Genomic DNA, 17858 nt, shown 5'->3' on the forward strand with positions numbered 1-17858 from the left:
GCTGGGGACCCCCTGGAACCCCCTCAAGGACCCGTGGGGGTCCCTGGACCACACTTTAAGAACCATTGCTGTAGACCACTAACGTTACTGACCTCAATCAAGCCGCTTCCCTCAAAATCAGCTGCCCTGCCAAACTCCTGCTTCTCCCTCCCTCCTTTCTCTCTCTCTCTCTTTTTTTTTTTTTTTTTTTTCTCCTTTTTTTTTTTTTTTTCTCTCTCTCTCTCTCTCTCTCTCTCTCTCTCTCTCTCTCTCTCTCTCTCTCTCTCTCTCTCTCTCTCTCTCTCCCTCCCTCCCTCCCTCACTCCCTCTCAAAATATCTTCCAGTATCCATCTGCTCAATGAATTGAAGGATATAACGGTGGGGACTGATATTGTTTTTAATACTATAGAGATAGCATGCTATATTACTGGCAAAGAATAGAGAACTTCGGATAGCTAACTAGGTTAGTTATTTCTTGTATTTCACTCATTCACTCTAGCTAGACTATTGTTTACCATAGCCAACTAAAATCTCCCTTTATCTTTACCTCATGTAAACATAGCTAAAGTTAAGCAAGTAAAAGTCATTAACAACAACTTGAAACTTTCTTACATCAGTAAGGCTGAATTGTACGTAAGTTGATTGAAGCATCATATTAATAAGGTCTTTTAAGAACAGAGAAAGATGCCGATGTGGTCTCCCTTCTCCACGTGCAGATGGATTCAGTACATCAGGTTTTGTATGTGGTCATTCAGTTGTCACCGTCAGGATACATATCCTTTTAAATTATGACACTTAAATGAGAAGATGAATAATGGCAATGTGTCATATATAACAGCTTGTCATACCAGGTGAATGGAGAACCATCATGTGTGTAGAGTAACATACATACTGTACATACCCACACTTTGAAATTGGAACATTTCATTTGTTTGACACAGCTCTCTTATTTAGCTTCATATTGTTCATGATGTTTTGATTTAAATAAATCATGTAAATAAAGAGCATTTCCCAGTAGTAATTTTTCTTCCTCCTTATGTTCAACATCCACTGCTTCAGCCTGGGTTTCCTCACATCAAGAAAATGTATTTGCACAAAAACGTTTTGTGTTAAGTCTTTACATTATAGCTTAATTAATATGCTGTTGCTGTTTACATTTTAGACAACCAATTTCTTTTTTTTTTACTGTGCATATGGTAAGCAATAAATACATAAGAACATCACGAAAGTGTATGACTTACTCTTGACAGGCTATAGAATGATAGTACATAACGTTACAGTTGGCTAAAGGCTTCCCATGACGCTTCCCTGACTGGTGTCAGGTTAATAAGGGGTTTAAATGCTTGTGTGTTTACCTCAGACATTTTTCTGCCTTTACTGTTGTCACTAGCTTTGTAAATTAATGAGCAACCGGCACTAAACATAGCTAACTTTAGCAAAGTTACTTTGCTTGTGTTACCTAGATTGTTAGCAAGCTACTAACTGCTGCTAATTGTAATGCCTCATCATGTAAATAAACACAGAAAAACCAACAACGGTCTTACTTCAATAAACTACCTGTAATGCCTAAAGTCTAGGCTGAACAGACAGTATGGACGTTATCTAAGGAATGACGTTAAACTTACCGAACAAGGAGAGCAGAAGTGGCCTTTACTGGCATTGACGACTGGATTTGAGTTGAAGCCAGTAAGTCAGTCAGTAAACAAGGAAATGACGTCCTAACTGAAGCCCTGCCTTGACGAGACATTGCATTTGCATTGCCAATTGAATAAAGAGACCAAAAAAGCGCAGTGACCAAGTAACCCCACAGTCACATTAGCTACAAAAGAGAGCGACATGCACTCGCTTGTGGGCGCTCCTGGGCGTGCCTAGCCTACTCCTGGTTGCTTGGCAACAGTAAACAGAAATTCTCCGGTGCTACCTTCAAGCACGTCTTAAAAGTTACTTCAGAGGTATTGTTAAGTCACAAGGACGATGTTTTTGGATTTAAAAGTATTTATTTCTCGATAAAAGTAACAAAATATATGAGATAAAATGCCAAACATATCAAATATATACAGAAATACGATGTCCTGAAGCGTTTTCCGCCATCTTGAATTATTTTCTTCGACTCGAGCCACTGACCTACGTCACGCTGCCCCTTCACTCCGATTGGCTGTCGCTTTGTCGCATCGCTCCACATTTGCATAAAATAGACTTCTTGTCTATTTTGGCCCCGCCTTGCTCGTGGCAGCGGCGAGCTCGTCGCTTGTCGCTGGCAAACGGCCACTCCCATTGAAAATGATTGGTAGCCTGTCGCTTTGTCTCTGTCTCTTGTAGCTAATGTGACTGTGGGATAAATGTTAATACAATAGACTGGGGTCGCTGTTTAACTGGCACATGGAATTGCATTTGCATTGCCAATTGAATAAAGTGGCCAAAAAAGCGCGGTGACCAAGTAAATGTTAATGCAATAGACTGGGGTCGCTGTTTAGCTGGCACATAGAATTGCCAATTGAATGAAGAGACCAAAAAAACATGGCAAAATTAAAGGCAATTGATTAAGGTTTCATTCTAATGTTTAGTCAAAATAACCGAATTGAGGATTGCATTGAAACTTTGCATATTGAATTGACAATTGCAAAATACATTTCCATTTGAATAAAGAGACCTAAAAACTTCATATCCAAGGGGTTATTGGGTAATATTCCACAGGCTCCACATGTTGCAGCTCCCACTGTGGATGATGGTATTATCACAGAGCTGTCAGACTCTGACTGAGTCACGGCGTCCATTCTACAAATATGTCTCGAAGGAGGCTGAATGGCTGCCAATTACTGCAGTTTGGGGGATTTCAAGTCTGTTAAGTGTGTTTTTCTAACTTTGCAAACACGCTTAGCAGGAAATGGCCTCAGCCTCTTGATTAAGTCATGTCATGTATCTCGCTGACGTCAGACGAATCACGTGAGGACAGTTTGCTGCCTGTTCTCACCTTCCATTCGCTCCTCTAATCAGGAGACGTTATGCTGATGTGCCGCAGCTATTAATAGGTAAGAAGGTCCATCCTGCCGCCGTCAATACCTGACTCATCTTAACTGGGTGTTGGCAGGATTCTCATCCTCTCTAGGGTTGCAACTAACGATTATTTTCATGGTCCATTAATCTGTCAATTTTTTTCTTTTTTGTTTGTTCTATAAAATGTGAAACATGTCGATAAGTGTTTCCCAAAGCCCGAGATGATGTCCTCAAATGTTCTCAACTCAAAGATATTCAGTTTACTGTCACAGAGGAGAGAAGAAACTAGAAAATATTCACATTTGAGAAGCTGCAATCAGAGAATTTTTCGTGAAAATGACTCAAATCGATTAATCAATTATCAAAATAGTTGGCGATTATTTTAATAGTTGAAATCTAGTTGATTAGTCGATTAATCTTTGCAGCTTTAATTCGCTCCTTGTCTGTGTCTTTATTTTCAGTCTTCAAATTCTCTCCTTCCTCTTTTCCTCTTCCTTTTGCATCCTACCCACCTACCTCCTCCTTTTATTTATCCCTTCTTCTGACCTTTCCTTGAGTCGCTTCCTCTGTCCCTCGTTTTCTTCTCCATTCTTCCCTCCTGTCTGTCTCCTCCTTACTTCCACTATCTCCTCCTTCCTTCCCTCCTCCAGCCAAAGGAAGTCAGCAGAGAGAGACGGAGGGGAGCAGCACTGCCTGCTAAGCAGCAAAAACACACTCTCCAACCTTTGTGTGTTTGTATGCGTGTACACTTGAGTATTAAATTTGTGATTGTGTGTGACTAAAAGAATTCAGTGCATTTTTTCACCTGTGTGTGTGTGTGTGTGTGTGTGTGTGTGTGTGTGTGTGTGTGTGTGTGTGTGTGTGTGTTTGTGTTGCAGAAGCCACTCTTTATCACAGTCTCACATTATCTTATTCATGAAGTCCAGCTGACTATCGCCTCTCCTTTTCTCTCTCCATTCTCTGTCACCTCACTACACACACACACACACACACACACACACACAAACACGCACGCACACCTGTACAGAGCTCTTAAGCAGGTGTTACTTTTCTGGCAGCTCCATCCATTAGACATAATGGGTGTGTGCCTCAAAGTTTTTAGTTTTTTTAATTAGAAGGTGCATGAGAGCGAGACTGTCTGTGTGTAGGTATGTGTGTGTCCTGTCTGCAACTGTTCATGTCTACCTCTCTTTGCAGCGGCCTAATTAATGTCATCTGTCTCACTTACAGTGACAATGCTTCTCCTCTATTGTCTCCACCGTTCTTTTCGCTCCCATCCTTTATTCAGCTCTTGCTCTTTTCCCTCTTATTTTTATCTTGTCTCTTCCTTTCGCCTCTCTCCTGTTCTCCTGTCTTGTCTCATTTTTTCTCACCCTGATATATACGTTATGCATGAGCGAATATACTCCCAGTCTGTATACACAGTTTTTATGTGTTACCTGTATAACCTTAAGACCAATATGATGAGCAAAAACATGCACCAACTGTCAAACTTAGCTAATGGATGTTTGTGACTCCAAATGAGCAATCCAAGAGAAAGATGAGTTAATTGTTAAACAACATGAAGTAATTTAGGGACAGACAAAGGAACCTTTTTGGTACTGATCGATAACTGTAGGTACCAAGAGTTGGCATTGGGTGTCTGGTCAGATTTGTATTCCTGTTTGCTTATTTTTTGGTGTAATAGCTCTGGGTTTCAATCAAATGTTTGCCAACTTAAAGGTATAATATGCAGGGCTTTCCTCGAAAAACAATGTATAGACTAACACATAATTCCTTTCAATTGTCAGTTATGACCAGACCCAAACGGAGTTTTAAGCGGTCATGCAGAATGAAAATCTATGATATATAGCAGACTGCGTTTTCTGCTTTATGTAGAGATGTGTTAACATTCTGAGTTTTATTTTTATTCATTTAATTTGTTTAAAATTCTGCAGATGCAGATTATGTGTGCTACTGCTTATGACTCTGTATCTGCAGATACCCTGTCCTCTGCCTGTATGTCCTCTTTTCTTCCTATTTTGCTGTGTTCGGGACGTTTATGGGCGTCAGCAAATAGCCTTAAGGCCACACGTGGGTGTGTAACCCCCAGCCAATAACCGCGTGCAGGATGTGCAGCCCGTTCTTATTCCCAAACGCTGCTTTGCCCCTCAACGTCTCGTATCGATGTACAAGTGACACACAGAAACAGACAGGATGAAGCTCTGATTTCACTCAGAATCCGACAATGTGGCACCTTCTGCAGAGGTGTGTGGGTTTTTATTACTGCTTTAGAATATAATCCCTGCAAAACAATGAGAAAAGACTATTTTATTGCTCTGATATACTGCTTTGTACGGCACTCCCCCTCTTCATTTACTCTCTAGCACGCTGGGCCACCACTGCATGCTTTCTCTCTTTCTCTCTCAATTCAATTGAAATTGCTTTATTGGCATGAATGTCAGAAGAACAATATTGGCAAAGCATTAAGGATAATAAGATGAGAAAAAATACATACATACAATTCATTGAGTAAACTAACCTATATAAATTTAAAAACAAAAACAAGAAAACAACAACAGTATATCGTATATGTATCGTAAGTGCAAAGACAAAAACAAAAAACAACATGAAAACATGAAGTAGAGGACTAAATGAGAAGGCAGAGTAAACTGTGAGGAGATGAACTACAGATATTACGTGTTGTGCTGGTTGTCTCAGGCTGTGACATGCACTCACATATCTCGCTGCTTCTACAGCACTCGATTTTGCATTTTTGTCTGGTCAGAGAGCGTATCACAATCAAACTTTGAATGCTGTGTAAAGCCATACTCACTATTTATTTTGCCTTTAAAACTGTTTTATTTTGTTAATGTTCTTGTATGCCTGCTTGTGTTTAGACAGCATTAAACATTTGAGAATTGCAATTCTTTTGTAAAATGGGGAAAAAGGGTTTTGTAGAAAAAAATGTTTAACTGTAAATTTCCTTATTCTAATAATGGCCAATAATACATACAAACAGTAGCCTACCCAGCTTCAAAAATAATGTTCCTGTGACATTTCAAGTATACAACAATTACCTGAAAGCATGCAAACTCAAAACCTTTTTATTTCTCAGGCATTTGTTTAATTACAGTATGTGTATGTTCGGTGTGTGTCTGTGTACGCATTTGTATGGTCGCACTTGTATGTCTTGTTTGTTTTTGATGATTGTCTTGTTGTGTATTCCTATTTCTATTCATGCTTTGTTTTAATGTGTATGCTGTTTTTTTAATGTAAAGCACTATTATTATTAATTAGGGCTGCACGCTATTGGGGAAAAAACTGATATTGCGATATTTGTTTTCCCTGCGATATACTGTATATTGGGATATGAAAAAAAGACTGTAATTTTTTACAAGATGACATAAATAGCTCCATTTGGAAATAACAAATCATTGTCGACTACTGGAGTGATTTTGTTGGGGAGTGCATCTACATAGAAAATAAAAATGAAAAAGGAACTTTTCTTATGTGAACCATTCTTTGTTGAACTTGCTTTAAAAACACCAAAGCAAGTAAGCGCTGTGACTACTCTTCTGATCTGATTTTGGATGTGACATTGTATTCATATAATCCTATCAATCCAGGCTAAAGTCAATGATATTAAAAATGCTTGCATGTTGCTTCCTCTAAATTTCAGTTTGGGGCCTGCGTTGGTTCTTCAATAACTTGATCAACATTGATTGTGATTAGTGGTTCATTGTGCCTCCAGAGCCTGCATGCACAGGAGAGCCTCACTTCCCATAACAAACTCCGTCGGACTAACGTTACGTCACACACACGTTGGCTACATGGCCACCTGTCATAAAGGGTCGGCTGGTAACAATCATGAAAAAGGAGAACGGTGAAAGTTTACTTTTCTATCAAGCAGCCAAAAAGTTGTTGCGTTAACATCGCACGTCCTGCGATGTGACTATCGCACATGCGCACATGGCAATGTAGACGATGAAACTAAATATCCTGAAGCACTACGTGTAATCAAAGGTGCTATACAAATAAAATTGACATTGACATTGACCTGACATATGTCTTCACCCCCCCTTCTGTCTACCTGACAGTCTGGTTCCAGTCCAGCACCTCCACAGGCGGACCCCTCCACCTCGTCCTCTTCCTCCTCCTCTACCTCCACCACTACCACCACGAAGGCGGAGGAGAAGAAGCTTTTATCTAAAGACTCCATCCTGTCTCTGTACGCCAGCAGCTCAGTGGCCAGTCAGCCGCAGAGCCAGCAACAGCCTGCTCCAGGACAAGGTAACGCGCACTCACTCACAGCATTTTTATTAACACTTCGTCATCTATATCTAGTCGCTGGAGCTTGATCCTCTTATCCAGGATCTACATATTTATGTCCAGGAACTTACCAGCTAGAATGTGTTCACAGAAAAGTAATTAGCAGCAGTTTATTTAAACTCGTAAGCAAATATTCCTTTAATCTGTTCAACTACAGGAAACAACCCCAACGTGCAAAGGCTTATGGGCATACCTGTCAAGTATCCCGTTTTGGCCGGGAAAGTCCCGTATTTTACCCTTTTTTCCCGCCGTCCTCCTGTATTAGTATTTTCCCGTAAATATAACCTGCGTTATTAAAAAATAATAATAGCCCGGCCCTGCGCGGAGTAAAAAAAAAAAAACATTCCCAATCTGAGCTCTGTCACTAGCCTCACGATAACTTCCATCTGCAGTAGGCAGTAGCCTACTACAGGTACTGTAGGTGGCAGTTGTCGCGAGTTTAGTGTGTGAGGTCATATGATGAGTGACAACGCAGGGAAAAAAAAGAAAAAAACAGAGACGGATGATGGACGCTACGACAGAGACGGTGCGCTGCCAAAACTTATGAAGGCTTTACTATGCATTCCACATAGCAATGCAAGTTCAGAAAGGGTGTTTAGCATGGTACGAAAGATTGTTACAGAGAATGACGTTAGACCACAGAACTGTTTGCGCTCTACTCTCATGTAAAATTACAGTTTTTTCCAATTGCTAAAACACAATTTTGCAAACTAATGTGGTTTTATCAAAATACTTAACACAATTCACAAAACCACACACCCAAACTGCAAAATACCATATATATCCTGTAAAATGAAGCACTGCAACCTAAACTACATATAGCATTATCAAAATCAAACTTTTGCACCACATGGCACACTCTTCATTCATATTACCAGATTTTTGTCTAACCAACTACACACTGTTGTGCATAATGAAAAGCACTCTCATCTTTAGTATGCTGTGTCATAATACTAAAATAGTTCAAATTGTAGAAAATTCGTCAGATTGTTCACATGCACAGATCTTATTATGGTCATTGCATTTCTGTGCGTGATTTTTATTTTTATTTTTATTCTTATGTATGTGTGATATATGTGTGTATATGTGTTTGTTGTGTTACTGTAAGGTTGTGTAAGCTACTGGATCCTAAAATTTCCTTCGGGATGAATAAAGTATCTATCTATCTATCTATCTATCTAAATATTTGCAGATATATACACATGCTGTTGAAACATTTATGTTTTTATTTTTCAACAAACAAGTCAGTGCAAGATATGCACAGCAGATATATTTACATAGGACTGAACAGAAATATGCTCACAACAAACAGTAAACTGAAAAAGAAAATTGCAGACAAAATATATAGAAAAAAAAGAGGTGCTTACATGTGGTCTTTTTATAGTGCTTACTTCCTGATTGAAGTGGTAAGGTGTTTGGCCTGGTGGCGCATATGTTGGCCAATAAGCTCATGTAGTGTCATTTTGAATGGCAGTGTTTTGAAATGGCAGACATGTGACTTTATGTCAGATTGTTGTGTCTTATGCAGAGAACCGTGTTCAGTGCATTTAAAAAGTGCCATTTCGAATTGCAAAATGTGTGTAAAGCAGAAAATGTGTTTAGAGTTTTGGAGACTTTAGAAGAGGTTTTGCTCTCTGTGTGTCAGTTTAAATAATTGTGCTATGCATGTCATTTTAGTGTGTTAGCAACTGGAAAAAACTGCAACCAAACAAGTCAGTGCAAAATATGCACAGCAGATATATTTACACAGGACTGAACAGAAATATGCTCCCAAAAACAGTAAACTGAAAAAGAAAATTGCAGAAAAAATATATAGAAAAAAAAGAGGTGCTCACATGTGGTCTTTTTATAGTGCTATTGAAGTGGTAACAATAAAGCATTGAGGTGTTTGGCCAGGTGGCGCATATGTTGGCCAATTAGCTCATGTAGTCTCATTTTGAATGGCAGTGTTTAGAAATGGCAGACATGTGACTTTATGTCAGATTGTTGTGTCTTATGCAGAGAACCGTGTTCAGTGCATTTAAAAAGGGCCATTTCGAATTGCAAAATGTGTTTAGACTTTTGGAGACTTGAGAAGAGGTTTTGCTCTCTGTGTGTCAGTTTAAATAATTGTGCTATGCATGTCATTTTAGTGTGTTAGCAATTGGAAAAAACTGTAACCACTCTGGCCCAGCCCACAAATACACTCCTTTCAAAACAGTCTTAAAGAATGCAAAGTCTGCAACAAATTTGTACAATAACTCACTAAAAGAGTAAAGAAAAGTTATGTGAAATGAAAAGAAAAACTGTAAAAGAAAAGCAATATGAAATGAAAAGAATGTGTGGAATGAAAACAAAACGTAAATGTAAAGATAATGTTATAAATTGTAAATGTTTTCAGCATTCTGCATCAAGTGGTGATTTTAGCTTTCTTGTACACCTGTCTTAAAATGTAAGGGATACTGGAGCTTGGTTGGGGTGGTGGGACTGCTCGCGGTGGGCGCCAGAAAATTTCCCTTATTTTCAAATCCAAAACTTGACAGGTATGCTTATGGGTATATTGTTGCCAAAATGCAAGCCGCTCAACCAAAGCTTTCATACTGTAATTCACAGCTTGCTAGCTGTTCGCGGGTGGCACGTTTAAAGGCAGCACCTTTGCTTCTAAAGTCAATGGAAAGACACGAGAGGCTACAGAAATTTGCCTTTGGAGCAGCAACTCCAGCAGAGGACCCCAAACTTCCCTTTCCAGAGATGGATGTGTCATGTATATTTGCTTTATTTATTTTAATGTGGCTTTGTTTAATTTTTGTTTTAATTAAAATTTAGTTTAAAAGCCCTTTTAGGGACGGGCATTGGAAACAAGCAATAGCTATAAATGCTGTGATGCATCTGTCCCTATTTTAATAAACATGAAAGAAAAAAAAAAAATTAAATGAGCCACATTAATCAGCGCAGACTGAGAATCCTGAGGTGTTCCTAGTCCTGTGTCTTCCCCGAGGCCTCCTCCCAGCTGGACATGCCTGGAACACCTCCATGGGGAGGCGCCCAGGCGAATCACCTCAACTGGCTGCTTTAAACAGAAAGGAGCAGTGGCTCTACTCGGAGTTCCTTTACGGATGAGCGTCTCACCCTATCTCTAAGGGAGACACCAGCCACTCAACTGAGAAAACCCATTTTGGCCGCTTGTACCCAGGATCTCATTCTTTCGCCATGACCATAGGTGAGGGTAGGAACAAAAATCGACCCGTAGATCAAGAGCTTTGCAGACGCACCCAGAATGAAAATGTAGAACACTGGTTCCAACCTTTTTGGCTTGGGACAGGAGCATGTGAGCGAAGCACGAGCCTGCGGGAGGATTTTAGATGGAGAGCAGAGCGGATTTTTACAAAGTTATCTCCCGCTCACACTATGAGTTTGAAGCAGGGTTATTAGAGTAAACTAAAACTTAAATGAAAATAAGCAGTGAAAAATATTTTTTGTAAACTGAAACTAAATAAAAACTAAAACCTTCAAGAAAAAGTTAACTGAAACTATATTGCCAGGTTAAAAAAACTAATACAAATGAAATGAAAATGAACGTAAATCATTTCAGTTAGCTATAATACTGTATATGACTACTGAAAAAAGGAGACAGCATTAATTTCCGTCAACTCTCATTGTGACATTGAACCACAGAAATTAAACATTAAACATCATTGCTATTCTCCAAACATGTGTTTTGTGTGTATATGTAGCTTCCTGTTATACCTGACCCTGACAAAAACAAACTAAAACTACTGTAAAACTAAAACTAAAACTTTCTAAAAACAAAAAACGGAAACTAAAGTACAACTAGCAAACACACTCTGATAACAAACTAAAACTAAACCAAAATTAAATTGAAAGAATTCAAAAACAAATTGAAAATTCAAAACTAGGAGCCCAGCTGGTAGTGTGTGTAGCCATGTACCAAGGCTCAGTCCTTACCGCAGCAGCCCAGGGTTTGAATCCAACCTGTGGCCCTTTGCTGCATGTCTTCCCCCCTCTCTCTTCCCAATTTCCGGTCTGCAATTGTCCTATCCATTAAAGGCCAAAATGCCCAAAACATTATAAAAATAAAAATAAAATGAAAATTGAATTCAGTTTCAATTCAATTTTATTTATAGTATCAAATCATAACAAGAGTTATCTCGAGACACTTAACAGATAGAGGAGGTCTAGACCACACTCTATAACTTAGACCCAACAATTCCAGTAATTCCAATAAGAGCAAGCATTTAGTGCGACAGTGGCGAGGAAAAACTCCCTTTTAGGCAGAAACCTTGAGTGGTGAGTAAAACTTCCTTTTAGGGAGAAACCTTGGACAGACCCAGGCTCTTGGTGGGCGGTTGTCTGCCGGTGCCGGTGGGGGGTATGATGAACAGTGGCCATTATAGTCACAATAAATACCCAGGGTGTAGCAGGACATAGCATGACATAGCAGGGCATAGCTGGATGTTGCAGGGCGTAGTAGGGCACTGCACAGCGTTGCAGGGCATAGAAGGGTGTAGCAGGGTGCCTAGCAGGACCACGGCGACAGCTGCAACCACTCACTCCCTAACTATAAGCTTTATCAAAGAGGTGAGTTTTAAATTTACTCTTAAATGTGGCGACGGTGTCTGCCCCCCGAACCCAGACTTGGAGCTGGTTCCAAAGGAATGGAGCCTGATAGCTAAAGGCTCTTGCTCCCATTCTACTTTTAGAGACTCTAGGAACCACAAGTAACTCTGCATTCTGGGAGCACAGTGCTCTAGTGCGACAATAAGTTACTATGAGCTCTTCAATATATATATATATATATATATATATCAGGGCTCTATAGTGCGACCAATTTGCGCACCAAAATTTGTAAGGGTGCGACTAAGATATTTCCTAGGTCGCACCGGTGCCCTTAACGTCCTCGCATCCGCTGCCTCCCCACGAACGAAGCGATGCCGTTTATATCAATATGGTTTAATGTCGCGTTACATGACCCATTCCTTCTGTAAAGCCGTGCCTGTGTTTGGATCTCTCCTCCGCGCAGCCCCGCCCCCATTCACACTGACACGGCTCACCTGCAACATAGAGAGACGTAGCGCCGCCACTCCAAACTGCTGACATTTGTCTACAGTTTTAATTGTTATTAACACAGCGGTATATTGTTAAGTAGGAGAGGGAAACCTGTATTGGTACCGGTGTTTCCGCTGGTAACTCTCTGTTATTGCGGTCGCCACGGCGAAAAACACATTAGAAGTTATTAAATGCTACTAACTTCAGTTCGTTGAGTAATAGCGTGTAAGACAGAGCCTGCTGGATCATAGTTCATAAAAATGCAGCGTAGTGATGATACAGACATTTCATAGCCGTTGACCCGCCAAAGCGCATTCGACCTAATACAGGAGAAATATGATCTCTTTTCTTAGTTCTTTTCAGAACACGCGCTGCAGCATTCTGTATCAGCTGGAAAGTCTTAAGGGACTTATTTGAGCAACCTGATAGTAAGGAATTACAATAGTTCAGCCTGGAAGTAACAAATGCATGGACTAGTTTTTCAGCATCGTTTTGAGACTGAATGTTTGCTAATTTTGGCAATGTTATGAAGGGGAAAAAAGGCTGTGCTTGAGGTTTCTCAATGGGCGTTAAAGGATATATCCTCATCAAAAATAACTCCTAGATTTCTGACTGTAGTATTGGAGGGCAATGCCGTCCAGAGTTGCTATATATTTAGGTTATGAGGTTCGGAGGGGTTTAGGGCCCAGCACAATAACTTTGGTTTTGTCTGAGTTTAACATCAGACCCAGGATTTTATATCTTTAAATGGACTGTTTTAATGACTACTCAAAGGAACCATTCACATACATTCATACGCTGTGGGCGAGGCTGCCGTACAAGGTGTCTCCTGCTCATCAGATAAACATTCACACTCCGTGTCTTGCCGAGGGACGCTTCGACATGGGATTGCAGGGCCAGGGATCGAACTTCCGATTGGCAGGCGACCGCTCTACCAATGAGCCACAGCCGTTCCCTTTGTTGTATGCTTAAAGTTTAGCTAACTGACTTGTTGTGTCTGGCTTGATTGATAGGTATAATTGGGTGTCATCCAAATAACAGTGAAAGTTCATTGAGTGTTTCCTAATAATATTGCCTATAGGAAGCATATATAAGGTGAATAGAATTGGTCCAAGCACTGATCCTTGTGGAACACCATGGCTAACTTTAGTGTGCCTGGAGGATTCATCGTTAACATTAACAAATTGAGATCATTCAGATAAATAAGACTTAAACCAGCTTAGTGCAATTCCTTTAATACCAGCTAATTGTTCCAGTCTCTGTAACAGGATGCTATTGTCAATAGTGTTGATTGCAGCACTAAGATCTAGTAAGACAAGTAGGGAGACAAGTCCTTTGTCTGAAGCTGTTAGAAGGTCGTTAGTAATTTTCAACAGTGCCATCTCTGTGCTATGATGCATTCTAAATCTTGACTAAAAATCCTCAAATAAACTATTGCTATGTAGAAAGTCACATAACTGATTAGCGACTACCTTCTTAAGGATCTTGGAGAGAAAGGGAAGATTAGATATAGGTCTATAGTTGGCTAAGACCTCAGGATCGAGGGTGGGTTTTTTCAGAAGCGGTATTATCACAGCTACTTTAAATGACTGTGGTACATAACCTGTAAACGAAGACATATTGATAATATCTAGTAATGAAGTGTTAACCATGGGTAACACTTCTTTAAGTAGCCTAGTTGGGATGGGGTCTAAGAGACAGGTACATGGCTTAGTTGAAGAGACCTTTAACATTAATTGTTGAAGGTCTGTAGGGTAAAAGCAGTCTAAGTATATGTCAGGTCTAGTCGTTCTTTCCAGCGGTCCTACGTTTAAAGGTGAACCGTTAGAAGTTGAGGGCAAGAGGTGATGAATTTGATCTCTAATTGTTATAATTTTATCATTAAAGAAGCTCATGAAGTCGTCACTACTCAGAGCTATAAGAATAGATGGCTCAATAGAGCTGTGACTCTCTGTCAGCCTGGCTACAGTGCTGAAAAGAAACCTTGGGTTGTTCTTATTTTCTTCTATTAGTGATGAGTAATAGGCTGATCTGGCATTTCTGAGGGCCTTCCTATATGTTTTCAGACTATTTTGCCAGTCTAAACGAGATTCTTCCAGATTGGTGGAACGCCATTTGCTTTCAAGTTTTTTAATTTGCGAGTTTGAGAGTTATACCAAGGTGCTAGTTTCCTTTGCTTCATCATCTTCTTTTTGAGAGGAGCAACAGAGTCTAAGGTCATCCGTAGCGAGGCCGTAGCACCATATACAAAATTATCAATTTGGGAGGGAGTAAAGTTAACATAAGAGTCCTCTATTGTATTAAAGGAATATTTCACCGCTGGAAAGCTGAATATATCTTTAAATTGGGTCACTTATGTAGTAGAAATGTGAAAATTCTTTTTTAAATTGGTGCCTTGTAGCCTGGAAAAGCCAGAAAATGTGTTTTTGGCTTATATGGATGAAAGACACCAAATCCCAGAATGCACCTGCTTCGCTGCTTTATGAATCCACTCCCAAGCCATGCCTACCGCTTGACAGACAGACAGAGGCATTCAACTCAACTCAAGCATGTTTTATTGTCATTTCAACCATGTACACGAAACGTTTCATCATGACTTAGCGTGGAATGTAGAATTGTCGGCATTTAACATTCACAAACTCCACCAGCAGTTAGCAGTTAAATGGATACAAATCACCACATTTCTGCACCACTCCGTGTTAACACAGCCCACCTCTTTTACCCGGCGACAGAGCATCTCTAGCTTGGAGGGATAGCAGGGCTGGTAGCTGGACAGTCCGGTACACTATTCAGGCATGTTTCCACAACAGAAAAAAACACAGCAGTCTCTGAACTCACGTTGGGAGTTTCGTTGAAGTTGGATGTTGTCCAGTTTGTTGTTTAATGAGCGGACACTTGCAAGCAGGATTGATGGGACAGGTGGCTGGCTAGCGTTAGCTTTCCACCTAGCCGATGAGGATATCCCCTAGCCGGCTAGCGGCATCGAGCGACACCGCTGGTCTCCGTGCAGGCGAAGCTCGCGTAGTGTGCCGAGTATTCTGTCTGTAATAACGTTTCCTGCATATTCTCCGATCTGTACCAATGTATCCCGGTGGTACACACGTGCGGTACTTTGAATGCACATAATTGTTGTAAATGTTTGCTGCTGAAAACAGAGAGCCTGTCGTTTTCATTCGGAATACCTCGGCCAGACTCTGCAGTCCAACCCCCTGTGGGCGGTTTGAAAACATGCGGAAGTAGCTCCTACTACTGGCTGTAGTCCTTTGCCTCTGGCCAAAAAATCATCCGATGACGCAAAAATCGCCATTTTACGTCATCAGAAGATTTTTTCCAGACCCCCAATGCAGAGATCTCTCGTCTCAGGGGGACATGAGGGAGGGAAGAACGGTCATTCAGAAATACTACCGGGTTTCTACTGATACAAAGCTGAATTCTAAATCGGTGAAGTATCCCTTTAAGGTATGGCACTGAATTAAATGCTGTTGGAATAACTTCCTTAAAATTACCTATAGCGCTGTCAGATAGGCATCCAATGTAGAAGCTTTTATCTAATTTCTTATAGTCGGGTAGTAAGAATTCGAAAGTTATTAAAGAATGGTCTGATAATAAAGGATTCTGTGGAAATACTATTACATTTCGATGCCATGTGCCAGCACAAGGTCGAGGGTGTGGTTAAAACAGTGAGTGGCCTTATGCACACTCTGACTGAAACCAATTGAATCTAGTAGTGAGTTGAAAGCAGTACTAAGGCTATTGTTGTCAACGTCCACATGGATATTAAAATCACCTACAATAAGTACTTTGTCTAATTTAAGGGCTACACATGATAAAAACTCAGAGAATTCAGATAAAAATTCAGAAAACGGACCTGGAGCTCGGTAAACAACAACAAATATAATTGGCTGTAATGTTTTCCATGTTGGATGTAGAAGATTAAGAACAAGGCTTTCAAATGAGTTAGAATTTAGTTTAGGTTTAGGATTAATTATCAGGCTTGAATCAAAGATGGCTGCAACTCCCGCTCCTCGGCCAGAGCTTGAGGAATTTTAGTATTAATATGACTGGGAGGAGTGGATTCATTTAGACTGCCATATTCTTCGTGGGACAGCCATGTTTCGGTAAGACAGAATAGATCAATTTGATTATCTGATATCAAATCGTTTACTAGTACTGCTTTAGAAGACAGAGATCTAATATTTAATAGTCCACATCTAATTTTCCTATTCTGTTCTATCATTGCAGTGGTTGTTTTAATTCCAATTATAACCCTGGTTTGAAGCATGCCCGAGCCCATATCTGTGTAACTGAAGTGACAGCATCTGTTGAGGTGAATATCCTCAACAGCTACCATTTATTTGAATTTGAGGACTGGCAGGTCAAACCACTTAAATGTGTTGTATATGCAGAATGTAAACAAACACTATACGCATATAGTGTCTAATAACAACAGGAGCACACACTCAGATGTAGCTGTTTGTACACACACAGAGACACACGCCTACACACTTTCACACATACATTAGAGGAAAGATGCATCGTAAACCTGGAGGAAAGTATAAGCAGATGAAAGGTCAGATGAAGGGCAGATGAAATAGCAGGCAGCTCCACTTACTGGAGTCTCACTGCAGCAGTAAAACTAGAGAGGTGTCTGCAGATTCACACTCATCTCACAGTTATTATGTGAACAGACTGAAGTGCCAAGACTGTGTGTGTGTGTGTGTGTGTGTGTGTGTGTGTGTGTGTGTGTGTGTGTGTGTGTGTGTGTGTGTGTGTGTGTGTGTGTGTGTGTGTGTGTGTGTGGGCGGTTGTTCATACAGTACATACGCATATTAACCTGAGCATGTTTGGAGTGTGTGGGAAAGCATTAGTGCTACATGTTTCCTGAATGGTGGAAGATAGTAGGCAGCAGATTTGTACAGCAGGCTCATTGTGCATATTGATTACATTGCTGCATGATTACACAGATGTATAGAGGATTAGCAATGGAAATCATCATGAAGCGCTTTCTGCTGCGTTATTGTCCTCTCTGAATCCAAATAGATGCTGATGGAGATCAAAGCCAAGAAAACCTTGCCAGGCTAATAGTTCAGGCATTATGCAACATGACCCACACATAAATTGCAACAGAAACTCTTTTAACTGTTACTGTAACTGTTAACTTTTAATTTAGTCTCATAAAGGCCTCCTCTATAACATATAAAAAGTCCTAAGAAATCCAAGTGGTGGAAAGTGTTGAAAAATACAGAAATCGGTGATGCCAATTTCCCATTGCAGCCCATGTTAAGGGGAGACACTACATGGAGTCTGGTGGGTTTGGTGATGGTGATTTCGGGGCTGTTTCATGTTAAACAAAAAGGATCTTACACTTTAACAAAAAGGTTTATCTCTGTAGGGATCCTTTCCATAAAGTTGACAGACACTTAATAATCTGAGCCTGTCAGTGACAGAAACAGCACTTTTAGTGGACGCTAACTGATGCTGAACATTTGACCTATAGGGTTACATTGCAGCCCGGTTCACGGCTGCT

At 40.3% G+C, this 17858-nt stretch overlaps 1 protein-coding gene across 2 annotated transcripts in view; it reads left to right on the forward strand.

The window, feature by feature from the left end:
- Positions 1 to 17858, forward strand: part of LOC120548109 (stromal membrane-associated protein 1-like) — a 293451-nt gene that overhangs the window by 266148 nt on the left and 9445 nt on the right. For both annotated transcript variants that reach the window (XM_039784116.1, XM_039784117.1), the window contains one exon: positions 7054 to 7246. In XM_039784116.1, the coding sequence (XP_039640050.1) occupies positions 7054 to 7246 (193 nt within the window). The remainder of the gene's footprint in view (positions 1 to 7053; positions 7247 to 17858) is intronic.

Source organism: Perca fluviatilis, chromosome 19 (assembly GCF_010015445.1).
Source record: "Perca fluviatilis chromosome 19, GENO_Pfluv_1.0, whole genome shotgun sequence".
In the NCBI taxonomy this organism is placed as follows: Eukaryota; Metazoa; Chordata; class Actinopteri; order Perciformes; family Percidae; genus Perca; species Perca fluviatilis.